A 24,642-nucleotide genomic window follows, 5' to 3' on the forward strand; every position below is an offset into this window, starting at 1 on the left:
GAAAGATATTCAAGAATGATCGAGAAACCTCAAAGATGAATGTCTGCCGAAGCTGTAAGAGGGCATGATGAATGTCAGCAAAAGAAAAAAAGAAAAAGAGGGTTATATAAATCAAGGGGGGGCTGGTTTGGGTATGTTGAGACTAACCTCCTGGACAAACCCTTGACAATATCACAAGTCATCAATGCCGTCTTTTTACTCGAGCGAGGCGAGAACATCCCTGGCAGCCAAGTGGATGGCGTTGAGGTCGCGCTGGGCCTTTGTGCACTCGCCGGCGGGGCCGTAGCAGCGGGCCTCGAGGCCGCTGATCTCGGACCGCTTCCAGCACGGCTGGCCTCGGCGCGGGCACCACTGGCGCTTGGTGAGCACGTCGGCCTCGGCGTCCGACACGTCGCGGCGGCCCAGCGCCACGGGCTCAAACACATTGTCGCGCTTCCAGCACGGCTGGCCCCGGCGTGGGCACCACTGCCGCTTGGCCAGGTCGGCCTCGCTGCCCTCGACGGCGGAGAGGAGAGCTCCGACGGCCCGCTTGGCCACGTCGCACGCCTCGCCCGCCTCGTTGCAGTGGCGCTTGTCGTGCTCGACGTCGCGCTTCCAGCACGGCTGGCCGCGGCGAGGGCACCACTGGCGGGCCTCGAGGTGGTGGCTGCCTTGTTGGTCGTCGCGCTTCTCGGTCTTGGAGGCGGCTGCGTCGTCGTCGGGCTTCTCGTCGACGGCCTTGGCGTCGACGCTGGTGTCGGGGTCAAAGTAGCGGTCGAGGTAGAGGTCGTTGTAGAAGGCCTCGGGGTCGTACTGGGTCGAGGCCAGCAGGGCCGCCAGGGCGTTGACGGAGCGCTTGGCCTCGTAGGCGGCGCCGCCGGGGAGGTGCGACAGGTCGCGCGCCGTCAGGTGGCCGTCGGACGGCGACGTCGTGGTGGCGACGTCGCGGGCCTCGTTGCCGTGCATGGCCGAGGCGAAGGCTTCGACCGCCCGCTTGACCTTCCAGCAGGGCTGGCCGCGGCGGGGACACCACTGGCGCGCCTCGAGGGTGGAGGCCTCGGCGTTGGCGATGGCGGCTGCGTTGACGGCGGCGCCGGCCCCTAGGATGAGGGTGATGACGGAGGTGGTCTTCATGGTGGGGGATGTCTTTTTTTCTTTTTATCTTTTTTTTTGGGGGGGGGGGGGGGGGGGGGGTTTTACTTGGAATAGAGAAAATGAAAATGTGTTTTGACTGTTGCTACTCTTTGGAAAGAGTGTATGTGCTTGTCGGTCAAGGAGAAGGGTAAAGAGAATCGAAAAGGGTTGGTTCTTGTCTTGGAGGACCTTTGAGCGGTGGTGGAAAAAGAGATTCAAGAAAACTGGGTTGTAGAGTTAGGTTGAGCTTCATCTTATAGAAGGATCAGTTCTTTATTCCAGGAAAGAGGAGAGGTACTTGATTTCCGGCATTTTAGCTGGCAGTTGGTTGACTTGTTGGTAGACAAAGCTTCTGTATTGCTATTCAGGGGCATTGTCGTCTATTGGGGGGCGAGCCCCTGAATAGAAAAGGGTTGTTTCCCAAAAAAAAGAGCATGCGATTGGGCATGCCCCACGCTTAACTCCGAGTACGGAATCAGCATGATCAAAAGAAGATCATTCATGTATGGCATCAAAGGGAAAAAAAGAACATTGCCGTACGTCGGGATGGGAGCACATGGCCAAACAAGCCAAAGGACGAGACAAGTCGATTCTCTATTCATGACTGAATGCAGGCAACACAGGGGGAAAAGGATCACTTTTTTGGCCCCAAAATTGTGACAAAGATGCTGGTAGTAGTAGCAGTCTCTACCTGGTTAGCTGAGGTAAATATTACAAGCATTGCTGAAGGGGGAATGTGAGTCTGATCTGACAATACAGAGATGAACATCATCACTCTGCTCAGGGAGACGTCGAACTTGCAATCACATGTGGTGTAACCAATAACCAGATTTGAAGGCATGAGAGTGGCAATGAAAAAAATCCCCTTGCAAGTTGTAAGCGAACTTTGATGTCACAATCAACCTATCCTCCCATGGATAGAGAATAACTCCGCATTGGTCTCGCTCTAGTTGGAAAGGGATTTGCGGCGTCAGTGAACATGAACGGCCCAGACTTGTAGACAAAAGCAAGGATGTTCTGCTCAAAGAATAATGATTGCAAGTGATGTGGTTGCGCAGAGTTGTGGTTAGTTCTATTGAATTTTGGGGTTCCCTTTGATGGGGTTGATATTCAGTCTATTGAGGCTTATTTACGGCTCTATTCACAACCGTTTTGGGAGTGGTGGCGTCGATGTCTTTGGAAGTTTTGGTCGACCACGCTAGTCAAGGAACCAAATGCATAAAATTTATTTAGCTCAGGACTTGATTGGAATCATGGGGTAATTCTTCAGCTGCATTCAGATTTGTTGGATTGAATTGTGAGTTCAACTGTGTGTGTGGTTGTACCAAAGGCCCCCAACCGGTCAGAGTTTTGGATATAGCTCGACTTTTTTCTACATTCACCCATTAAAAAAATCATAAAGCATCAGCTTGAGGACACCTCTAACTGAACCAACATGCTTTAATCAGCAGTAATGGCATTATCTCTAGCTAAATATGTAGAGCGTCTATACAGTGAATGACCCATAACCCTTCAGTCTGGCATCAATCAAACTGCCATGATGATATCCTCATCCAGGGTCCTTGTGGCGAGTCCAGGTCACAGAGATTGGACCCTTGCTATGTGCCAGAAAGAAAAGGAACTTAGATGAGGACGAGAACAGAACGAATCTCCCCGTCCCAACCAAAATATAGCCATGCATAATGCTGGCATGCTCGGGTCAATAGGCAACATCCGACTACGATGCAATCATACATCCGGATCAGCAACCATCGTGTTGCTGCCCCCAAACGTCTAGAGCGGTCTGCTGGTCCCTTGCAGTCTTGAGCTTCCTAGGGCCTTTTTGGTCACAGCGACACAAAAGAGGCATACAGACTTGTTGCTTTATGTCCAGGAACGGATTCACGAGGCAAATCTTACTGCTAACAGGTGGCAAACATACTGCCGTCTAGCCGACAACGACATGCACAAAAAAAGACCTTGGATTACCGGTATCCTTCAGCCTCAACTACAAACAATATTCATGAAGTGAAGATAGTATTGTTTCTATTATACAAAGTGAAAGTGCACACTGACAGCGACCAGCGCTTCTCAATGTAGCTGTGCACCATAACTCTACCAAGGCAACATAGATATGCCCGGTCTTCCTCTTTGCAGCCCCTCCCCAGCTCGTACGAGCCAAGCCCTTACTCCCAGCCATCCGGTCTGCCATCTCTGGTCGGCAGGGCCTTTGTCCGCCGAAGTGTCTTCCCACCTCCAATTGCCAAAGAGACAGGGACAGTCTGAGGGGTCACTGGGGTGCCCTCAATGAATGTCGGGCGGGGACGCCGAGGGACGAAAAAGGTCTCGTCATCGTCAAAGCCCTGATCGCTTCGCTCCCCCGGCTGGGATCTGGCCTTTCTCGTTGCGGTCGAGGGTGGCAGGGTCACCGCAGGGGTGCCACTCGACCTGCCGTTGTCACTCGTCGCCCGGCTCCTGCGCACTCTGGTTGGGAGTGGGTTCTTGTCGTCACCCGCCTCCCCGGATTCGTTCCTCGGCGAGCGGGGAAGAGGTTTGTCCAGGGGGATGTGAGCATCCACTCTTCTGGGCTGTACAGTCTCTGCCGTGTAGGTTTTGGCTGCGACTGTTGTGGTGGCAGCCACCGGTATCGCCAGGCCACGGCTAGGGAGGGAGTAGTTCTTGTAGCAACCCTCTTCGGCGTTTGCGCGCTGGCCGGAAGCGTAAGCCTTCCTCTGTGCCTCTCGCTTGACTGCAATATCCGCGCAGAACTTGGCATAGTCGTTGGCAACACTCGAGGGCTCTAGAAGAATGGGCATGATGCGAGGTGCTGGATTCTGCTCCCTCGCATCCGGCTTGTTGCTTCGCCGCGGCTGGACGACCCTCCCGCTCGGAAGGCTATCTCTGTCATCCTTCCGTGCGGCACCTGGTTTGAGAACCTCGTCGGGTGAAGATATGGTGACTTCACCAGTGTAGTCCTCGTCCCCAGTCTTTCTTTCGGTCTTGTCCGTTGGGAGAAACAAAGAGTCGTTTCTCTGAAGTGTGAAGGAGCTCTCATTGTCAAAGTCGGGACCTGTGCTCATTATCGACATGGCATCGTCGTCTCGAGTTCTGGTCAGCTTTTCCACCGAAGGCGCTTTGTATGGAGAGTAATAGTACTGCGTCACCCTTGGGTTCTCACTGACCTGAGGAGGAGCTGAGACTACTAAAGCTGGCGGTGCCTTTTCCGGGGCCGTTGCTGTCGTCGTCGCCGGTATTCCACCAAACTGTGGTGCAAAAGCGCCCCTGATGGCGGCCCCGGCCATGTCAGCCTTGGTGGAGGCGAGGGCCGGAGTGATCTCCACCACGATAGCTCTAGCACTGGTCATCTCCACGGCCAAAGCCAGCGTCGCCGGCAGTGAATCAGTCGTCTTTTGATCAACCTGGCGCGATGCAAGCGACGATGGCCGAAGACCAGCGGCAGAGCTGGCGGTAAGGCTCCTCATCCCGCCGGCAGCCTCAAACGCCTTGGTCGACTCCTGCACCTTCAGGTCGATGATGGCCTGCATCGATGCTTCCAAGGCGTCGTGCTCACTGGGGGTGGTGCTGGCCCGGCTTACCACCGAGCCCGTGCTGTTGCTGATGTTGCTGCTGCGGGTGGATCGTGATGCAGTCGATGATCCGCATGAAGACGTGCCGTTTTGGGTCCGGAGCCGCCGGTCGAGGTTGTTTGGCCGCGGCTGCAACCCAACCCTGACCGCTTCCTTGCGAGCACAGCTGGGGCATAGCGATTCCTGCTCTGTGTTTGACTCCTCAAAGTTGCTACAATCAGTCATTGAGCTTCTTATCCCAAAGATGGTTCTGGTTTGGTGGTCACACCGAAATGTGAATGCCACCCTCGAATGGTGGCACTTGGTATAAACTAGGTTCTTGCGTACACACATTTTGTTATGTTGATTTTTGGTAAGTTTTTGCGTGAGTTTCAAGGATATGCTATGATGTTGGTTGTTGATAGTAGATAGATAGTTCGGATATGCAGGTCTTCGCTGTCTTGTTAGAGCAAGTATATCAACTGCCGAGCGACAAAACGCGGCGACTGAGTTTATGTATATCTCGGCTTCTTTGGTGGTAAACAAAGACATTGTTCATCGAGTAGCCAATTGACATTCCACTTTCCTTTGTTCGCTCTGAAAGGCATGATTCTAATGCCTCGTTGTTGGCTCTTTGTCGACACTCGGCTTTTATCCATTGTCTCTTTGCCCTCGACCCAATCTTTAGGCTCATTGTCTACAAACCTACCATGGGGATCTATGTTGGCCTAGATTCTACCCACACAAAGCTTCATTGAATGAAGCATCACAAATTATCAAGCATCAAAAGAAAAACAAGTTGCATCCCTCGCTGGGACTCGCGAAACTTCCTCTCAAATTTTGTTCTGATTTAGCTGCTTGTTGATGACGTACAATTGACCGCTCGCTTTAATATTGGCGGTGCCAAACTTTTCTCTTTTCGGATTATAAGCTCACCATCACAAACTTCTCGTAAAACAAAACATATCGGGGTTTGTGGCAATGTCGCCTCTGGGAGTAATCTCGGCTTCGGGTACGCGGTGGCGTCTAGCATCGAAATATTCCTTCCCATTATCATATGTCCCGGCCATCCCATCTAATCAAGAGATAGGATTATTTAGGCCTCACTAGACATAAATCTGTACCATCGCTTTCGATTCCTCGAACTTCCCCGGCATGCTTTTTTTTTCTGGTCGCGCACGGGTGCCGCAGTCTGGTGGACAACGTGATGCACAAGCTCAGTCTGGGCCACAGGCCCCTGTCCTATGTGCAAATGAAGAACCTCGTATCTGGATGGTCCTTGCTTCCAAAAACATAAAGCTAGATGGTCAGAGACCAGCTTCGGTCTTTGCGTAGTGCGCCCCTTACACTTATCCTACGTGATAACCAGGTCCTCCAGTCAAGACATGTATCCCACCTCATGCCATGTACTTGTATCCAGACTCATCTAGACGCTCTAGATACTCTCGAGCAATCAAATCCTCGATCCGGGTCTTGATCATCGCCACGTCTGGCTGGAATCTCGAAACAAGCTGCCCAATAACCTCAGCGAGAAGGGCATTATGTGCTAGCTCCTTGCGAGACTTCATGATGCGCACTATGGCTGCATCAATCATATGTCGCCGCGTCTCATCGTTCTTGTCCTCAGTCCGTTGACGCTCTTCATCACCTTCGACCTTGGACTGCGAGTTGATGACCGGTGCCTTGATCTTGATGGCCTTGCTAACGAAGCCTGAATTGAACGAAAACTTGTCACCAGGTCGGATAGTCTTGCTCGCAGGCTCCTTGAGTAAAACTCGAGCTTTCGGGTTAATCGATAAAGATGCAAGAGCCCTTGACAGGTCCTTGGGAGGGATATTGGTTTCTGCCTGAATGTCTTCAAAACTCAGAGTCTCGCCGTCTTCAAGACTGTTGAACAGCATCAAGACGACCATTCCATAAGTCGATACGTTGAGTTCATATCGACGCTCCCGACTAAGCGGGCCTGACATGCCCTTGACTGGTGGAAATACGCATTTGATATCTGCGCTGCCCGCTGACCCTACCCAGGTCAGGACCCTGCCGCTGCGATCCTTCAAGTAGAACTTGAAAAAACTGTCTTGCAGACGCTTGATCTCGGGTGGATAGTTGCAGTCCACTGCAGGCAGCCCATCACCACGTCCTACTTGGGCAGGGCGGCCCATGATATCTGGTGGCCAGCTGTTGCTGGTCAAGACGCTGATAGACAAGTCGATCGGTTTGTGGTGGACATCCACATCGCCCAGCGAGCGAATGTGTTCGCCGTACTTGGTTGACAGTTCTTCTGATATAGTGATGTCCTTGAACATGCCTTCGAACTTGGAGGTGAAGTGTTTACCCAATTCCAGCTGCATCATGGTAATCAGCTGCTTCTCTGCTTCCTCACTAGAAGCTCTGCTATGCAACAGCCTCCTTCCAAGGTGCTTCTGGTAATATCTCTCGAATAAATCCTTATCCTTTAGGTACCTGATCATGACGATAGACCTATCCAAGATGGCTGTGACTTCCAAGTCTGATTTGCCACGAATGCCGCGCTTGAGATTCTCGTCAATGTAAAGCGAAACAAACTCGGAGCTTCGTCCAAACTGGTGGATAAAATCCGAAAAGCCTTTGGTCATGGTAGTTTGTAGGCCCGGGTCTTGGGCGAATGACTTCTCCCAGATGACATCAAACTTTGCTCTCAGGTCCAAAACATCATGGACCCATTTGATGGCTGCGGCAGTCTGCTGGGCTTGTTGTGACAAAGCCTGAGACTTTGGTTTTTCTGCTGCTGGATTCTCTGCTGCGTCGCCTTGGGCGACAGAAAAGTCGATTGTGTTGAGATTCTTCTCAATCTCGGCACCCAAAGCCAAGATGCGGTTGAGAACACCCTTCTTCAACAAATCCTTTGACGGGTCTACCCTGGCGACAAGCTGATAGAGTATAGCCAGATCCTCAACGCGGTCGTCATCCAACATCTGCCTCAAACCATTGTTCTCTAATGCAAGAAAATCGTTGAGATGTGCAGAGATCAACTCCGCCTCCACAGCTCGCGTCATCTTTTCGATTGACAAGGTGGACAGAGTTGTCCTGCACCTTTCCTCCTCCTCCAATAATCTCCTATGCGTCTGGCGGATCCAAACACTGGCGTCACCGTTCCGCAATAACTTCAAAGCCTCATTCCTGTAGAATGTTCGACTTGCCTCAAGTAGGTGTGGCTCGAAGCGAACAAGATACAATCGATCGGCGTCCATCTCCTCGTCGGTCTCATAAAGATCTTCCAGCATCTTAACACAGCTGTGAATGAGGGAACGGTTGATGACGTCTCCCTCGCGCTCCATATCTATGTGGTCGAGTATGACAGTGCTGAGGATATCGAAGAGACTGAATGTCCTGTCATGGCCCACAACGGTGTTAGGGTTGACAAGATGGTCACGAAATAAGCCTATTGTCGTGACAAATATCGAAGTCCCTCGACTCTCCTTGAGGAAACCCTTGTCCAGGTACATGAGAATATCTGCAACCATGTTCATCGACATCCGATGGTTCTCCCAGGCTTCCTTGAGACCCTTCATGAATGTGTCACCCATCTCACGGCGCTCATGGGCACTGGTGCCAGCCTCCACCGCGACGTTGATCAGGTTGGGTGCGATCATGGCCTGGAGCTGAGGGATAACCTGTTCAGCAAACCATTTCCCCTCAAACTCTTGCACGAGCGTGTAGAGACGCTCGCCCTGCTTCTTAAGCACGATCTTGTAGCTGGCTCGGTATAAATGCTCGAACAAGAGTCGGCTCGAGTTCCTATTATGGATGTCTGTGAGCGCCTCTCTGAGGACATCCCACTGCTGGTCGAATTCGTCGGTTTCATGTCGGAGTGACTGCATTACAGGAAGGAGCAACATGGTCAGCAAACTGGCCGACGATGTTCAAAGTGGGATCACCGGCAAAGCAGGCATGTGCCGCTTCACCCCCGGGGGCTCAAGTTGGAAAGAGAGGTCGTTCACAGGGTTGACGACCAGGTTGAGAGGACAGCTTGATGCAGAAGCACCTAAAGTCACATATAGCTCATATAAACTTACCCGCTTCGGCGGCCGGATCTTGTTCTGGCGCTGCATTGCGACACACCCTCGGCTTCCCACCAGCCAACCCAAGATCCCCGAGAGTGTCTGACGGGGTTAACGATTTTGACGTCGATGTTGTAGGTCGGATGTGGTTATGGCAGGTCGTGGGTAGCATGTGATGTGACAGGGACGGAACAGGCAACCTAGTGACTTTTACTCTGTCTGTATCCGGGAGCCGTGCGGATGCGTAGGAGTGAAGACCAACCCTCCCCACAGAAAGGGATCTACGGACGGCAACTTGCTCAAGTATCCGTGATGAAATGTGAGCTGGAGGCGACAAAAGGTAACACCTCAAGCCGACTGACTGACTGCCTGCCTGTTTGATCCGGAGCTCCAAACGTGGTTTGCCCCTCATTAAAGTGGGGAAACATTCCAAGCTGTGACCAGGTCTCGCAGGGACATAGAAGGGCCTGGAGGATGCGACGAACAATAAACAAGGTGCGCAATCCGTTTCAAAAGTGAGGGCGGAGAACCAAGATTCAGCGTAGTAAAAAGTAAGGTAACTTGGAATGAGCCAGGATACTGTGCAGTATTCATGAACCCAACGGTACCCTCCAGCCCTACACCGGTAGACTCCTTTGTAACCCATACTGTAAAAACGGATGACTGGATGGTCGTTTAAAGTGGCTGCAGATCATGTCCAAACCCCACACACGCGCGTCTGGTCGAGACTCAAGACGCGGTCCCTAACCGTTCAACCCTTGGTCCGTACTTTAACACCACGACGTCATTGGCTGATTCGAGGAGAACTGCGCATCAAAAAATTTAGCCTCACATTTGCGACTCTTTTTTAGACATCTATTGACTGTGCTATTGCGCATCCACATAACACACCTCACTGTATCTATCTCACTACAAACAAATAGATCTTCTTTTTTTTTTTTTCTCAGGTCTTCCTTACTTTGCTTTCAACAGACACATCATGGCCTCAGCATTTTCATCCCAATACCTCAAATTCCTATCCAGAAGGCTACCGCAAAATGCCACCTTCACACGGAGTTTTACATCATCAACGGCGTCAAACACATTTACCCGGAGTCAAGCGACGCAACGCACCTCGGCATTAGCATCAAGGGTTTCGCGCCAACAGCATCGCACCTTTGTCATCCCCCGACCGAACAAGCCCTCGCAACCGCAACAGTCATCATCGCAAACGCCACCCACCACCGTCTCGTCCACCGATGCAAAGACTTCCTCGGCCGGCGCGGCGCCCGAACCATCAGAGAAGCTGCGCGTCGAGACGCAGCCGCACTACAGTCTGCATTTCACGTGCGTGCCGTGCGGACACCGCTCGGCGCACAAGATATCTAAACAGGGCTACCACCACGGCTCGGTACTCATCACCTGCAGCGAGTGCAAGAACCGCCACGTCATTAGCGACCACCTTGGAATCTTTGGCGATCGCAAGATCACGGTTGAGGACCTGATGCGCGAGCGCGGCCGGTCGTTCAAGAAGGGCGTGCTCGGCGAAAACGGCGACATTGAGTACTGGGACGACGACGCCGTGCCTGGGGAACCTACCCCGGTGGTCGATGCGCAAAAGTAGACCCGACAGTTGTCGTGGGATGAAAAGCTGTTGTCTTGTTTTGTCTCGTTGGCATTAATGAGCATGAATTTTGTAACATATTGTATAAATATCAGGTGTATATCTAAGAACAATAGAGATAAAGGCTGGCTATGAGAGAAGCAGCCCAGTGCGTTGAATACTGGATAAAGAACGCTTTACCTGAGCAGTACATAAAGAGTCACAACATCACATTGAACTACACGAAGCTTGTCCCCCTCGAGTTATATACATACTTTCATGCCTATGAACGACGATTCATTACGGACCAAATGTTTCTATTTTGCATAGTAGCTAGTCTGATAAGATTTCCAATGCAGCACCCATCGATGTTTCGTCATTAGTTAATATGCTGAACAGCAACCCACGAGGGCTATGAGAGACGTTCAAGTCACCAGTGCGAACATAGTAAGTCATTTATAGCCATTTGAAGTAGATAAGCTTCGTACCCGGAATAAAATTAGACTAGAATATCTGATATAGGGTATTACAACATTATGAAGAAGTGAAGAAAAGAGAAACATAAAGAATCAGGACTGGGACCTGAAGAAGTCTTATCGCACAAATCACACATTCCCTTACATCTTGGTGTAATCGGGTAAGCTCGTAAGCTGTAATCGCCGTCTCAAGCTTTCATCGCCGTGTCCCATAGCTGATCCATAGTCTAAAGGAGTCATTCTCATGACGTGCCAATGTCAGATTCATGTTGCCAAAAGGTCGATAGGCAATGATCCACCCATCATTGCGAACTTTCACTGACTCATGTCGTGAAGCAAGTTTTTGAGTTGGCTGGGCTCATATTTATGAACGCCGTAGGAACGACTGGCTAGTCGTCAGGGTTCACCCAAAACATGAGCCCATGTGGCTTCAAACCACGGTTTTTGGTCGTTGCTGATTCCTCAGGTCTTCCGAATGACCTTATCCGCGTCGACCGACGCTTGAGCTGGTTGTGTTGATATGAGTCCTCTTCTTCTGCCCCTTTTCATCGTCTTATTTCCCTTCACCTTCTTTTCTATCCTTTGAATGTCTTTTTTGACTTGAGAAACATTTTTTGATACCAGGGAATCAGGCGGTCACATCCCTCCTGGACTGTCTGGGTGCAGGTCAATCTTATGACCTCCTCCCACATAACCTTCTCGATATTATAGCCGGTCTGTTTGTTCAACGTCGACTCATCACCCCATAACGGGGTGGCATCCCCGGTGCCATTCGCCCTCAACACCTTGTCCATAACCTCGTTCAAGGAGTTTTGAACGTCAATCTTCAGGTTATTAAAATGGATAAACATGAACGGGGCCCTGGGGGAGTCCGGGCCTTCCACGGCATGATCGCCGTCCTGGGCTTTCCAGAGGTTAAAGTCCTTAACCGGATCGGCCTGCTTCATGCCGACGCCCTCAAATGAGCCGTTGAGCCACCTGCCCAGGAAGCCTAGGGTGGTGTGAACATCCCAGTAGGGCTTGTCAAGCGCTATGGCTGCGTGCAGGAATGTCTCTTTGTCGCCTTCACCATGGCCGCCCTGAGAAAATAGCCTGTAGTACCTTTCAGGGCCATAGAAGTTGTAGTAGGTGGCCAGTAAAAGATCCTCGGCGTGAGTAGAGCGCTTGATCATGAACACGCCCGATTCGGAGGTGCGTCGCGCCTGGACAGTAGGCGGATTGCTGACACCGGCGATTTCATAATATGTTGGTGATACGGTTGATATCCACAAATCGGGCCAGGTGACCAACCCATATGACTTGTATGGATCGACATCGAACATGTGGTCAGGGTTGTATAGTGGGTAGCAGTCCGCATCAAGGAATAGCACATCGTCAAAGGACGAGAACAGGAGCGAAAAGACCTTGTATTGGAACTTTTTCAGCTCAGGCATGTGGGGGGTAGTGCCAAACATGGCGTCCATGCTTCGGCATTCCACACCGAGGTCGAGAAGGATCCCTTCGCAGAGCGCGCGGGTAGAGTTGTCGGCACCATCAATGAAGAGCTGCACGGGGAGCTTGGAGCCGGTACGTCGGAGCATAGTGAGCGATAGAATCGCGTTTCCGACGTATTTACCGCCGGCAGTCATGACGATGCCCTTGGAGTTTTTCGTGTAAGGGATCGACGGGCCTAGCTGCTTTGCACTCTTGACCATCTGCGCATGAGTTGACTTGAGCATTGCGCGATCCGAAGCTGACATGTCGACATGCTCTATCCGGTCACCGATATCGATATCTTTTGACTTTTGTACATTTGGGTCCATGTCTTCAGCATCTGGGCTCGGCTGTGTGAGCTTGATTGCCTTGATCTGTGGTTCCGCCTTCATGACTGCATCGAGAACCGCCGTCCAATATTCTACCAGCTGCGGCGAGGGTTCATCGTCGAACCCTGCGGGCTTTGGTACAGTCAAAGAGCCTTGACTGCCCAGGGGTGCTTGCTCTGGATAAAATATTCTCGGAAATCCTGCATCTGGTTGGGATCGATGAAGCAGGATGATGAAAAAGACGCCCATGGTAACTGCCAGGACCAACGGCCTGCGGCTTCGTGGCGACAGGATCATGATGAGCGCCTATGGCGGCAATGCGCCTTTCAATTCGTTGTGAGAAAACGCAGGCCGGTGTGCAGTGTGCCACGAAAGTGAGGAATCACGCCGAGCGCAATGAGCCGGCTGTCTTATGTTGCTTCGCAGGGCGCCTATCGTTTGCTCATGGATCGCGCGGTTGGCTTGCGGGAGGGCGTCGGGCAGATCTTCGTCGTCTGCTCCCGGAATGAAGAAGAAATGCGGATTAGAGTGGGGACAAGGTTCCAAAGGTTGTGAAATTTGGAATAACCCAAAGTCGATTTATTTGCCAGCGAGACTGCGACAGGCTTTGGGTCATATATCTTCGTGGGGTCAAGGTCGCAATGGACTTTAACAGTTCGGAACTTTGGGCGACAAGGAACAATGCTGCACCAACAAGATGACAGGAGTTCGGTCGGGAAGATGGGATGCAATGCCACCAAACGGGGGCCTATGCGGATGTTATTGCGGGAGGTGGGGGGCTAATAGGGATTACAGAAGAATGAGAAGAACGGAAGGGCATCCATGTAAGACGAAACGATATAATTAATCGGTTGGTGATCAGAATACCACCTGAGATGCAAAAAATAAATGAACAACAAGGGAGAAAATCTGCAGCGCCCTCAGTGGGCAAGGGCGGGCTGGCTTGTGCCTCCTTTTGATTTGTTCGGGGAGCATGCCATCATCCAGTCACACGCGTGCATCCACTAGGCTTGTGCTCCTCCATTGCCCCGTAAAACTTCTTCTTACAAGCCAAGATGCCGCGCTAAGCCTTGTTTTGATGCCCCTTCCCGTCTTTTTTCTGACCGTTTGCATGTCAGGAAGAGGAAACCGAGACTAGAGAGTTCAAGCACTTGATTAGCTCGCTTTTGCTTCTACATATGAGATGTCGATTTCTTTCTAATTGTATCCTGGCGCCTAAAACGCATGTCACGGATTATAACTCCGGGTGGCTGTTTCCCTATCTATAGAATGGGCGCAGTCTGCTCTAAGCATCCACAGCCAGGAACAAATCCGGCAGTTGCTGATATCTCACGACAAATTAGTCAAGGGCAAGTGCGACAGGGAAACGTCCTGTAGAGACAAAGTTTGACTTCGGATGGCAGCCTTGTCTCAGGGTTTACCTTGCACTAGTACAACCAGTTTAGGTCTGTCCATCAGTCGATGATTGCCGTCATCCGATAATAGCTTTTTGGGAGAATTATCGGCGTGGCAGGGTCAACGTTTATTCCTAGTTTCTGCATTGTTCTGTCGTCTTTGGATAAAAAAAGTACAAAGTAACGTGGGTGGGAATCCGTGTGTACAAGGCTACCTAACCTAGGTAGGTAGGTAGGCCCTTGCCGCCGTTGCCGCCCCCAATCTCATCTCATTTATAAAGACCCCCAGGTAAGCAAGGGTCTGAGGTTTCCAAGACATCGGTAACTCAGGGGTGCATCTCCACCTGGGCATAATCTTTCCGCTTTACCGTTTCGACAACCGCCATGTTGGGTATACTGAGATACTATGTACCTAAGCACTGTGATAAAAGTAAAGATGAGAAAGCTGAAAAAGGTTACAGGTTAGGTTCTTACCAAGTGGTTAAGAGTCGAGCTATTTTGCCTCTCTGGTTTTGTGAACAGGGGCGGAAAACCGCCAAGAGATGCAATCAAACTTCCATTAAGCGCATGCCGTCTCGAAATTCTATTCACAAGGGTAGCCTTGAAGCGCGCCAAGCTGATTACTCGCGTACCGTGATGACGTGTTCTATTGGCTCAGCCTGCTTCTAACCTTTGCTGAGTCTCGACCATGTGCGAGTAGTGCCAAAGCTTAGGTAGTTACATAAGCCTTTTTCATCCGTGAACTTTGATTCGCTTACCTGCCATGAACCTGGACCAATGCCCACCTTCGGTCTCAAGTTCGGATATGCGGCACAGTGTGGTATGGTTCGGGTAGTTTTTTTTTTCAAATCTTTCCAAAATTGGATACAGTACAAACAGACAGTAGCACAATCGAGTACTTGACCTGACCAAGCTTACGTAAGAAATCTAAGTACTTCGTCCGATTAGATAGATCCCTGCGAGAGTCGCTATCTTATCAAGCACTCACCGCCCGGCATAATTCAAAAAAATAATCCAGACGGTAGGTGAGCGGAAGGCATGTGGTTGTGTTGTCGATATACCGCCGTTTTTTGCTTTCGTGATCTCTCCGAACCTTATTTTTGAGAGCTTTATTTTTCCTTGGGCTCGTCTCATCATGGCCAAAAAACGGTCTGCCAAGGGGGCTCCCAATGGCGCTCCTCAGCCCGCGCAAAAGCGCTCCAAGTCGGATGGCCCAAATACGGCAGCCCCTAGCAAGCAACAGGCTCAGCAGCAAAAGGCCGCCACTAACAAACTCTTGGCAGACAAGCGCCTGTTTGTACAGGATATGAAGCAGGAGGACCACGAAAGAGAAAGAGCCCTCTACAAACTTCTCAGCAGTGCAGATGTAGAAGATCGCATCAAAGCCAGCAATGTTATCATATCCTGTCTGCTTGGCAGCAGTGATGAAAACAAGGGCGTTGACGAAAGTGTGCTGCGGCGACACCTCGAGCGACGTCTTTTCCGTGGTCTTGCTAGCGGTAGTGATGCTGCCAGAGTCGGATTTAGCTATGTTCTGGTCGAACTTCTCCGACAGCTGGTTGGAGAAAAGAATCTTGCCGAGTCTAGGTATCCGGGCCTTGGATTTGATGTGCTGCTGGAGATGCTGGTGCAGAAAACAACTCCGGTTGGAAACGTGCCAGGCCAGGAGGAGCGCGACCATCAATGGGGCCGGTTGTTTGGTCTACGATGCTTTGTGCAGGCCGATGTGCTCTTCAAGGACAAGTCGAGGTGGAAGTCTGTTCTCAAAATGCTACTGCAGCTCGCGAAGAAGAAGGCATGGCTACAGCCGCAGTGCGGTTTCGTCATTGCACAAGCATTGCCGCTGATGAAGCGCAAGCTTGCCGAAAAGACGCTTGAGGAAATTGTCGAGGCCGGTATGGCTCGATCTCCCGAAGGGCTTGGTATCTGGATAGCTGCTCAAGATATTTTCTCCGATATCAAATTGCCTAAGCCATGGCAGGATCCCCTGAGCACCAAGTCTCTCCAGGATGTCGCTACAGTGCTAAAGGGCAGCACGCAGGATGCTTCAGAAGAAGATGGCAAAGCAGCAAAGCCATCCATGACACTGACGCAGCTGCATTTTGCATGGGACCTCATCCTGGCTCGGTTCAAGAAGCAGGAACACAAGTCAAAAGACTTCAGGACCTTTTGGGATCGTGTTGTCGATCAGTCTTTCTTTTCCAAGAGTGCGACCGACACGCAAAAGCTCGTCGGTTTCAAAGTCTTCCAGAAAGTCTTAGAAACTTGTCAAACATCACCGAGCATGATCAGTGCCATATTCAGCCCGCATTTGATGACGTGCCTCATGAACCAGGCTTCACAGGAAGGTAGACACAACAATCGCGCAGCGATCAAGTCTTTGAAGGTCCTCGAGTCTACCGTCGAGCACCACCCACAGCTCCTGACGACGATATTGCCGAGGTTGCTTGGTGAAAACGGTACATACAATTTCGACGAGAGAACCAACAGCAAAACGGTGGACAAGATTCTGCGCTTCACTCGTTTCGAGGACGGAACGACGGTTTTGGATCTGCTGGAAACCCTTGTTAAGGAGTCACCCTCCAGGTATGTGAATCGGAATTCTTCCCAGAGAGGGCAGTAAAGTACTGACGCCACCTTTTAGTGACGAGACGGAGAAGCATTTGCGTATATATGCCGACTATGTAGCAAAACTTGCCACCGTTGGTACCAACTTGAAAGACTCGGATGAACAAGACGAAGGATCTGTTGGTGGTCTTGCTCTCCTGGAATTAGCCAAGCTAGCATACTCAAGTTCGGAATCTGGCTTGAGTGAGCAAACCAGGACAGGCCTCAGGGGCCGGCTCACTACCTCTTTCGCCAAAGTAATTCGGCGTCCCGAGGACTTTACATATCTGTGTGATGCCATCCTTGCTGTGGACTCGGCGGCAATCGATATGGACGAAGAGATTCAGACTGAGCTTGCGGATGCGCTAGAAAGATTGCAGGCGCTGGTGAAGCCCGCCAGCAGCAAACGAGCCGAGGCATTGCAGGTACCACGACAAGGTCTGGCACTGCTTCACGCCATTGCAATTCTTCAACTTTACAATGAGGAGCCAGATGCACTGGAGGTTTTGGCCGATACGAAACAATGCTATGAAAAGCTACAGGAGAAACAAGCAGCCAGTGACGATGGTTCGGGCTTGGCCGAATTCCTCATCGAGATCCTGCTGTCGATGATTGCGCAACCGTCTTCCCTGATGCGGTCAGCTTCTGAGCTGGTCTTTGGTGCTTTCAGTCCTTTCATGTCGGCTAAGGCGCTCGAGCTGCTGACCGACCCCCTTGCTGTCGAGGAAAACGATCGCGGCCAGAAGGCTTTGTTCAACACGGCGGAGGACGATGAGATGGATATTGACGCCGAGGAAGGTAGCGGCGACGAGGAGGACCTGGATGGCCTTTCGGAGATCGACTCAGATGTAGAGTTCATTGGCATGGGTGATGCTGGTGAAGATGAAGATGATCAAGGTTCGGAGCAGAACAGTGACGACGAGGCGGGCGAGGCAGGGGAAGACGATGGTGATGAGAACGACGATGCTCTTGCCAATATCCTTGGAACGCATCGTCTTGACAAGGACGACGAGGCCGATTCGGATGACGGAGACTCGGACATGACCGACTCGGAGATGATGGCGCTAGATGGCAAAATGGCGGAATACTTCAAGCACCGCGTCAAGAAGAACAACAAGCGCAAGGACAAGAAAGATGCCAAAGAGTCAGTCATCAACTTCAAGCGGCGTATTCTGGGCCTCATCGATGTCTACGTCAAGAAGCAAGCGCCGGCGGGTAACACGGTTGCTTTCGAATTGCTGCTGCCTCTTCTCCACTTCATGCGCACTACCAGCAGCAAGGAGTTGTCTGACAAGGCGTGTGGCGTCTTGCTGGATTTTGCCAAGTACAGAAAGAAGAAGAACAAGAATTCTGATGCGGAGGACGAGGAAAAGCTTGATATTGATCAGCTTCTCGAACGGCTTGAGGGGATTCACGAAGAAGCGGCCAAGTATCCTTCCCATGCTTTCGCCAAGGCTGTCTCGGCAGCAAGTCTCGCCATAGCAACAGCGCTGTATAGCGCCAACCCGAAGAACTACAAAAAGGTTGCCCGGGTCTACGAGAAGTCGCGTGCTGAGTGGGTGGAAGGCAAGCCCATTCAGCAGTCTTTCTTTGGGGACTGGAATAACTGGTGTCAGTCGATTTCCCAGGCGAATGCACAGGCTAGACAGCAACAACAGGATGATGACTCCAAGGCCCCTCAGGCCTAGCGTGTCAAAAGGGCTAGGGATCAATTGAGGAGGCGAGGTACAGAGTTTTGATTGTTGTTGGTATGTCCATAGAAGTGTACAATGCATAAGACGGCTCAATAGCCAATGTTTCGCTAATGCATGCTTCTCTTGATCAGCCTTATGATAAATGGAAATGCATACAGTTCCGAGAACCCACTTTTTGTCTGCTTTTTATGGCCTTTCCCTTGCATGCAGAAATCTTTTGTGTATGCTTCTCAGCCCAAACGTACTTTTTACGTGGATATGCAACTTGCATTAGGCTTGTCTAGTGTCCATTTCCGTACTTCGTTGAGCAAGTAATCATGTCATTAACATGTACTGAATGAACATCTCGATTAGACCAAGCCGGAATCCATTGTGTTATTACAAGTCGTAGAGAAACGTTTGTCTAGGTTTCTATCACTTCGGCACAGTCAACGCCTCATGAACTTCCAGAAGTCGTTGCATCCGACTATTACTCCTCCATTTTCTCGTCATCCTTGTCGTCATCATCGTCATCGTCACCCTCAATTGCCTTCTTTGCCAACCTCTCGGCCTCTTCAAGCAGCTTCTTGGGTACCTCCTCGTGACGGCCCTTAGTGGGACCATCCTCGCTGCTGATCCAGGTCATCTCCAGCTCGAACTCCTTGTCTTTGTTGTCGTCATGTGCGACGTAGATGATCCTTGCTGCCTCCTTGACGGCCTGCTCCAGGCTGATGCCATCCCCGCTGAGGTCCAGCTTCTCCAGCTCCGCCTTGGCCGCCTGTCGGCCCTTGCCGGTGGCGGCGCCGTAGTATCCCCAGTACAGACCGCTCGGCTCGATCATGTACAGCTGGGGACCGCCGTACTTCTTGTCGGTCGACTTGCCGCCGGCACCGCACGACGGACCAACGCCAACCTCGCCGTCGACGGGGAGCTCGAGCGACGAGTCCCAGCCCGCCACTATGGCGGTGATGCCAAAGGGCCGCACGGACTGGTACAGGGTGTAGGCTTGCAGGTAGCCGCCCATGCGGGAGGCGAGCTCGGGGGTGCCGATGGGAGTTTTGAATGTGTCGCGCCAGGAGCGGGCCTCGTCGCGGGCGCGGTCTACAAAGTGGCGACCATCGGGGATCATGCCGGAGTACGCCTGTGGAGAGAGGGCAGGGGGACTTGAGCATTAGTTCGTCTGTTTTCTTTCAGTGGCCGAATCCCGTCGCCGTGACGTCTTGATAGCAGTGGTGGAGATGCAAGTTGCTACGTACCACACCCAAATGCCTATCCACAGTTGCAATACGCTTGTTGGCGCCGGGCTTCAATAGCTTGGAGGTGACGACCTTCTCGACGGCCAGCACGACGCCATCCTTGCACCGGATGCCGACCGAGGTGCCGCCATTCTCGACCGCCTTGACTGCATACTCGACTTGAAAGTTGCGGCCGTCGGGTGAAAAGATGGAGTTGGCGAGATCGTAGCCTGTTCCTATCGACGTCTGGGGAGCGATGATGGGTGGGGATCTGTTAGCGGAAGCTTGGGGAGCTGCAAAGAGAGGTGAAGCTCACTGACCATTGTGGCGGTTGTGACGTGATGTGATTTGGTTGGGCGGCGGGATAGGACAGCAGTTCTGTATTTTGCTATAACCTTTTATGCAAAGACAGGCTATTGCAGGCGGGTTTTTGGTTTTTATCAAGATCTTATCGTGGGTATCTTTTGGTTGTCGTGAAGTTGCGGTTTGTGGTGGATGCACCAAGAGCGGGACATCCAAGCTCCTTTGGCTCCAGGCACGCAACGGAGCTGCGTGTTGCGTGGATGATGGAAGCTAGAGCTGAATTGTGGCGGTGCTTGTGGCTGAAATCATGGGGTAACAGTTGAATGTAGAAAAGTGGCACCCCGCCATTCCGTCAGATTAACGGGCATGTCAGTTCCACCAATTTGGTGAACAATTGCGAAAGTGAGATCGATTCACGAGCGGTCATAAGTCTATAATTGAATAAGCTATGGTTTTCAAACGCAATGGTCAATAACACCAGATAGCTTCACAGATCCCTTCGACTTAACACATCTATTCAACGTCAGATCATCTGGAACCTAATAACAGTATCGGAGTTCCACAAAGGTACCTACCTTTCCTGGTCGCCTCGGTCTCTCTGTTCTCTTAAAGCAAGTTGCCCGCATAATCTTTTACAGCTTGCCAGTTGCATCTACTATGTCCAAAATGAGCTTCAACTCTCGAACGAGTATCTCCCGAAAGCTCGGGTTGGACGAGTACATGATGGACCGCAGCGTGTAGAACTTCATGGCATACACGGCGTTCCTACCGTCGAAATCTTCCACGGGATCTGACACTCCAATGTGTTTACGATACTCGAGAATGCATGGTCTCCCGAGTTTGTACCGAGGATTGCGGCAGATGGCAAGGTCAGCTGCGGAGCGTTAGCAAGATGCAAACAGCTTGGAAGAGAGAGTCATTTTGAACGATGACAAACCTTCATTGTGGCCCCAGTAGGCACATGCATCAAACATGCATATTTCACCAGAACTCGTCATTGGCTTGATGTTGCCTGGCCACAAGTCTGAGTGTATCAGGCACGGTTCCACTGACCGGCTGTCGCTCTCCAGAGGCCTAAGATATCTCGGGATGACCTTGTTGAGAAACCCGGTTTTGAGCCTTGATATTTCTTCATCGATGCCATTAACCTCATCGTCGCGGTCGAACATGCCTCTCATCTGCTGAGTCCAAAATGCCTCCCAAGAACTGTTCCACGCATTGCTCACAGGCACAAAAGACAAGTGTGTTGTCACATGAAAGCCGAACTGACCTCCTGGGGACTTGCCCACGCTGTTGCGGTGGAGCGAGGCCACGAGCGAAGCCCATTCCTGCGAGCTAGGGCGCTCATCGTCCATGGCGATGAAGTCGCAAAGGTAGAAATAGGACTCTGGGCCAACCGAGTTCCTACCCCAGGCTACCGGGCGTGGCACGTTGTTGGGCAGAAACCTGTACAAGGCCTGGTCTGACTCGAAAGTGCCTCTCATCATGCTTTGACCGATAGCCCCAGCCGCACCCTTACAATCTGTCAGTTATGTGCTAGTCTGCACCCACATTTCTACGAATGGCTGCCTGTGGGATGCCATTTCGCAATAGAACACGAACCTTTGTGAAGAACTCGGCCGTGCCGCCTTCAGACAGCTGAACAAATATCTTCATGGTGCTGACCCATTGGCTGTTATGCAGGCTTGTAACAGAGAGTATCTTACAGCCTGAGGGGAGTTCTATATAACTGGCGTTTGACGAGACTTTACTGTCAGTTCTATGAGTATGTTGGCTGGATGCAGACAAGAAGAATGAAATCTTTACTGTTAACCACAGCTATGTCAACTGACACATTACGCTGATCATCGAGATGACCATGTGGAGCATCGACAACCATTGAGATGCCGGGTCGGACGATGTGTGCGGCCATTGCTTCCTCGACCAATCGATTCAAGGGACGTTGGTGTATTTGGCCTCCTGATTTCGGCTTTACACGACGATCTTGAGACAGAGTAAATGGGAGCAGATGTCCTGGCTGTCACTTCTCAATTATGAAATACATGAGAAAACTCAACCAAAAATAAAGGCTGCACGTCGCCCCCGCAGTCATGCATCCTGTATGACCCAGATTCGCGAAAATGCTCGGAGGAAAGACTCGAGAATGCCGAGGAAGGTCGGTTTTTGGTTGCGCGGTTATCGTAAAGGTTTGAGCCAATCACTCGTACACTCCTCTACCAGGAATTTGGTTTGTAGCGAACTCGGTCTGACCAACGTCCATAGATGCAGCGACAAGTTCTACCCACCTCTCGGCATCAACTAATTGATACTCAGACGAGCGTTTTTGGGCACGGTCGAAATCTTGGAGGCTCGTGTTAACCTGCGTCCTCAATCACCGATGCCACAAAACAGTATCTTTACGATATGTTGGAGAGTTCAGATCGGATATACGAAAGGCACTGCGCGGGGAATTCCATGTGCCCCTAACCTAGGGTATCCGTAACGACGATATGATAATCATCATAATCACGTTCGTGGTGGTATTTAGTCTCAGGGACGATCTACTTGTCCTTATGATCCCTGGAGTTTGAGGATAATAATTGGACTTGTAGGAGCTGCTGATTGGATATATTCCACTGCCATTCACGACGACAGGAGTCAAACATGCAAGGGAAACCTCAATTGCGATATTGGTTTCTTGTCGAGTTGAAATGCTCGATTGCTTTATTGGAAACCGTGCCAAATGTGTAGCACTGCAGCTGGTTCTGCTGTAATACATCCCTTGGCAGAACCGCCGGTGACTGCTTGGTTATAAGCGCTTAGGAATTCTTTGTTTTCTTGGCGCATGTACACAAAAGCCTGCCATCGGACTCAGGCATAAGGAGAAAACTGTGAATTTTGAGCTATGCACCCAGTACTTACCCTTGATTTTTGCCTACCTAGGAAAGGTAAGTAAACATCCAACCACCGGCTCAGCCCTTTCGACCCATAAAATTACCAGACCAATGCTGATACGGGATTTAGTATCTTGGTCAAAGCAAGGTAAAAAAATGACGAAAAGCAGCAGCAGCCATGGCAGTAGGGGTCATACAGACTCGACATTGTCAGCGACATTAAAAGAGCACTTCGTATCGGAATATGAACCGCCAACAGAAAAAACGCCTCCCAACAAGGTATCTCTTGAGATCGGTCAAGCTCAAATTTCACCTGACCAGCTTTATTCCATTTTTACAACTTGCCAGAAGAAATGGATCAGCAACGTTGCCGCGTTCGGAGCCATGTTTTCGACAGCGAGCAGCTACATCTACTTCCCCGCTCTGGTACCGATGGCGCGAGATCTGGACGTGTCCGTCTCGCCAATCAACCTGACCGTCACTTCGTACTTGGTAGTCGCTGGGATCGCCCCTGCAGTTATGGGTGACTTTGCTGATCAGAACGGCAGGAGGTCGGCCTACATGCTCATGTTTACTCTGGTGTTTTGCGCCAATATCGGCCTCGCCCTGCAAAATTCATATCCGGTGCTGCTTGTGTTTCGTATGCTGCAGAGTGCCGGGGCTTCTGGCTCGTACGGGGCTTCTGATGGAATCATTACTGATATAACTACTACGGCTGAGCGCGGGTCGTATGTTGGCAGCTTAGTATTCTTGTGAGTTGAGTCCACAGTGCTATGGGCTACCAACATGTTAGTGTGCTCATCTGGACTAACTCAACAATCTTTTTGGTGCTCACAAGTACCAACGCTGCTCCATCGTTCGGGCCGGTGATTGCTGGTGTACTGACCCAGCAGCTGGGCTGGAGGTCCATATTCTGGTTTCTCGTCATTTTGACGGGAATTTACCTCGCCATTGTCCTGCTGCTCCTGCCAGAGACACAGCGCAAGATTGTTGGGAATGGTAGCATGCCGACACGGGGCTTGCATAGGAGTCTTTTTGACGCCTTGAATAGACACAGCAGACAAGAGGAGATGGCAGGTATAGAGAGGAGACCGGCTCCTGTTGCCAAGGAGAAACTTCGGTTCCCCAACCCCTTCAAGTCTCTTACCATGCTGTTCTCCAAGGGCAACTTTAGCGTCATAATGGCCGGGTCCATCACCTATACGGTCAAGATGACGTTACAGTCTTCGTTTGCGGCCCAGTGCATTGATGTGTATGATTTGGACTACCTGCAGGCAGGGTTGATATATCTACCATCCGGAATCGGAGGGGCAGCTGCCTCTTTCATAACCGGTAAGTGTTGCTCTGCATTACATCGGAAAGAAAGATTTGAGTGGGCTGAAAACGAAAAACCTTATCATACAAATCAGGAAAGCTGCTGGACTGGAACATTACACGAGCTTCAGCCAAACGCGGCCATGGAGACAAGTATCGAAAGGCGGACGATATATCGAACTTCCCTATCGAGAAAGTGCGGCTTCAGGGCATGTACACACTGATAGGTCTCAGTGCGGGAAGCACAGCGGCCTACGGGGTTGCATTGATGCAGCAAAAGCTGAGTTGGAACCAAACCATCTCCCTCAAGGCCAGCCGTACAAAGAGCAAAGAGAGGTTCTGAGAACGGCCCCTGACTAGCACATCGCCGTTCCGATGGTGATGCAGGTTATAAGTGGCGCCGCCACATCCAGTATATTCACGGTAAGACAGTTCAAGCCCGAGTTACTTTGCAGCAGTGGACAAAGTATAGTATCATGAGAAAATCCTGGCTATATATTTGAATTTACCGACCATCTGTGACGAATATTGATAATGGCATGGGCTTATACAAAAACAGCTGTGCGGCACACTCCTGACAGACCTAAACCCTCACGCGTCGGCGACGGTGCAGGCTTCTTACAATCTTGTGCGCTGCATCGGTGCCGGGGCGGCGATTGCGGTACAGCAGGTCCTGTCGGATTCA

At 51.2% G+C, this 24,642-nt stretch overlaps 10 protein-coding genes across 10 annotated transcripts; 4 read left to right on the plus strand and 6 right to left on the minus strand.

The window, feature by feature from the left end:
- Positions 1 to 195: 195 nt before the first annotated feature.
- Positions 196 to 1,113, minus strand: PgNI_09333 (uncharacterized protein; the record flags this gene model as incomplete). Its single annotated transcript, XM_031129318.1, has 1 exon — positions 196 to 1,113. The coding sequence occupies one exon, from the start codon at positions 1,111 to 1,113 to the stop codon at positions 196 to 198; it is 918 nt and encodes a 305-aa protein (XP_030978346.1).
- A 2,165-nt stretch (positions 1,114 to 3,278) lies between these two features.
- Positions 3,279 to 4,904, minus strand: PgNI_09334 (uncharacterized protein; the record flags this gene model as incomplete). Its single annotated transcript, XM_031129319.1, has 1 exon — positions 3,279 to 4,904. The coding sequence occupies one exon, from the start codon at positions 4,902 to 4,904 to the stop codon at positions 3,279 to 3,281; it is 1,626 nt and encodes a 541-aa protein (XP_030978351.1).
- A 574-nt stretch (positions 4,905 to 5,478) lies between these two features.
- PgNI_09335 (uncharacterized protein) lies at positions 5,479 to 9,085 on the minus strand. The gene is made up of 2 exons (XM_031129320.1): positions 8,714 to 9,085; positions 5,479 to 8,512 (listed from the first exon to the last, which is right to left on the minus strand). Exons 1-2 carry the CDS (start codon positions 8,747 to 8,749, stop codon positions 6,056 to 6,058), a joined length of 2,493 nt encoding a protein of 830 aa, XP_030978352.1. The 5' UTR covers positions 8,750 to 9,085; the 3' UTR covers positions 5,479 to 6,055.
- Positions 9,086 to 9,677: 592 nt separating this feature from the next.
- On the plus strand, positions 9,678 to 10,301 carry PgNI_09336 (uncharacterized protein; the record flags this gene model as incomplete). Its single annotated transcript, XM_031129321.1, has 1 exon — positions 9,678 to 10,301. One exon carries the CDS (start codon positions 9,678 to 9,680, stop codon positions 10,299 to 10,301), a length of 624 nt encoding a protein of 207 aa, XP_030978349.1.
- A 1,030-nt stretch (positions 10,302 to 11,331) lies between these two features.
- On the minus strand, positions 11,332 to 12,855 carry PgNI_09337 (uncharacterized protein; the record flags this gene model as incomplete). Its single annotated transcript, XM_031129322.1, has 1 exon — positions 11,332 to 12,855. The coding sequence occupies one exon, from the start codon at positions 12,853 to 12,855 to the stop codon at positions 11,332 to 11,334; it is 1,524 nt and encodes a 507-aa protein (XP_030978350.1).
- Positions 12,856 to 15,054: 2,199 nt separating this feature from the next.
- On the plus strand, positions 15,055 to 18,601 carry PgNI_09338 (uncharacterized protein). The gene is made up of 2 exons (XM_031129323.1): positions 15,055 to 16,538; positions 16,597 to 18,601. The coding sequence occupies exons 1-2, from the start codon at positions 15,088 to 15,090 to the stop codon at positions 18,245 to 18,247; spliced, it is 3,102 nt and encodes a 1,033-aa protein (XP_030978344.1). The 5' UTR covers positions 15,055 to 15,087; the 3' UTR covers positions 18,248 to 18,601.
- Positions 17,402 to 18,001, minus strand: PgNI_09340 (uncharacterized protein; the record flags this gene model as incomplete). Its single annotated transcript, XM_031129324.1, has 2 exons — positions 17,402 to 17,623; positions 17,717 to 18,001. 2 exons carry the CDS (start codon positions 17,999 to 18,001, stop codon positions 17,402 to 17,404), a joined length of 507 nt encoding a protein of 168 aa, XP_030978020.1.
- Positions 18,602 to 18,603: 2 nt separating the features above from the next.
- On the minus strand, positions 18,604 to 21,682 carry PgNI_09341 (uncharacterized protein; the record flags this gene model as incomplete). Its single annotated transcript, XM_031129325.1, has 7 exons — positions 18,604 to 19,373; positions 19,489 to 19,713; positions 19,788 to 19,845; positions 20,566 to 20,644; positions 20,708 to 21,284; positions 21,373 to 21,520; positions 21,603 to 21,682. The coding sequence occupies 7 exons, from the start codon at positions 21,680 to 21,682 to the stop codon at positions 18,723 to 18,725; spliced, it is 1,818 nt and encodes a 605-aa protein (XP_030978019.1). The 3' UTR covers positions 18,604 to 18,722.
- On the plus strand, positions 20,268 to 21,276 carry PgNI_09342 (uncharacterized protein). Its single transcript, XM_031129326.1, has 2 exons — positions 20,268 to 20,337; positions 20,841 to 21,276. The coding sequence occupies exon 2, from the start codon at positions 21,024 to 21,026 to the stop codon at positions 21,234 to 21,236; it is 213 nt and encodes a 70-aa protein (XP_030978018.1). The 5' UTR covers positions 20,268 to 20,337; positions 20,841 to 21,023; the 3' UTR covers positions 21,237 to 21,276.
- Positions 21,683 to 22,799: 1,117 nt separating the features above from the next.
- Positions 22,800 to 24,300, plus strand: PgNI_09343 (uncharacterized protein; the record flags this gene model as incomplete). The annotated part of the gene is made up of 3 exons (XM_031129327.1): positions 22,800 to 23,395; positions 23,482 to 23,975; positions 24,053 to 24,300. The coding sequence occupies 3 exons, from the start codon at positions 22,800 to 22,802 to the stop codon at positions 24,298 to 24,300; spliced, it is 1,338 nt and encodes a 445-aa protein (XP_030978017.1).
- Between the last annotated feature and the right edge of the window lie 342 nt (positions 24,301 to 24,642).

Source organism: Pyricularia grisea (assembly GCF_004355905.1).
Source record: "Pyricularia grisea strain NI907 chromosome Unknown Pyricularia_grisea_NI907_Scaffold_7, whole genome shotgun sequence".
Lineage (NCBI taxonomy): Eukaryota > Fungi > Ascomycota > Sordariomycetes > Magnaporthales > Pyriculariaceae > Pyricularia > Pyricularia grisea.

Excerpts from the sequence above, each read along its gene's own strand:
- PgNI_09335 (XM_031129320.1), bottom strand. The coding sequence starts at position 8,749 with ATGCAGCGCCAGAACAAGATCCGGCCGCCGAAGCGG. Across the intron at positions 8,513-8,713 it reads AGATCCGGCCGCCGAAGCGG|TCACTCCGACATGAAACCGA; the intron begins GTAAGTTTATAT and ends CCTGTAATGCAG.
- PgNI_09338 (XM_031129323.1), top strand. The coding sequence starts at position 15,088 with ATGGCCAAAAAACGGTCTGCCAAGGGGGCTCCCAATGGCGCTCCTCAG. Across the intron at positions 16,539-16,596 it reads GTTAAGGAGTCACCCTCCAG|TGACGAGACGGAGAAGCATT; the intron begins GTATGTGAATCG and ends GCCACCTTTTAG.
- PgNI_09342 (XM_031129326.1), top strand. The coding sequence starts at position 21,024 with ATGAAAGCCGAACTGACCTCCTGGGGACTTGCCCACGCTGTTGCGGTG.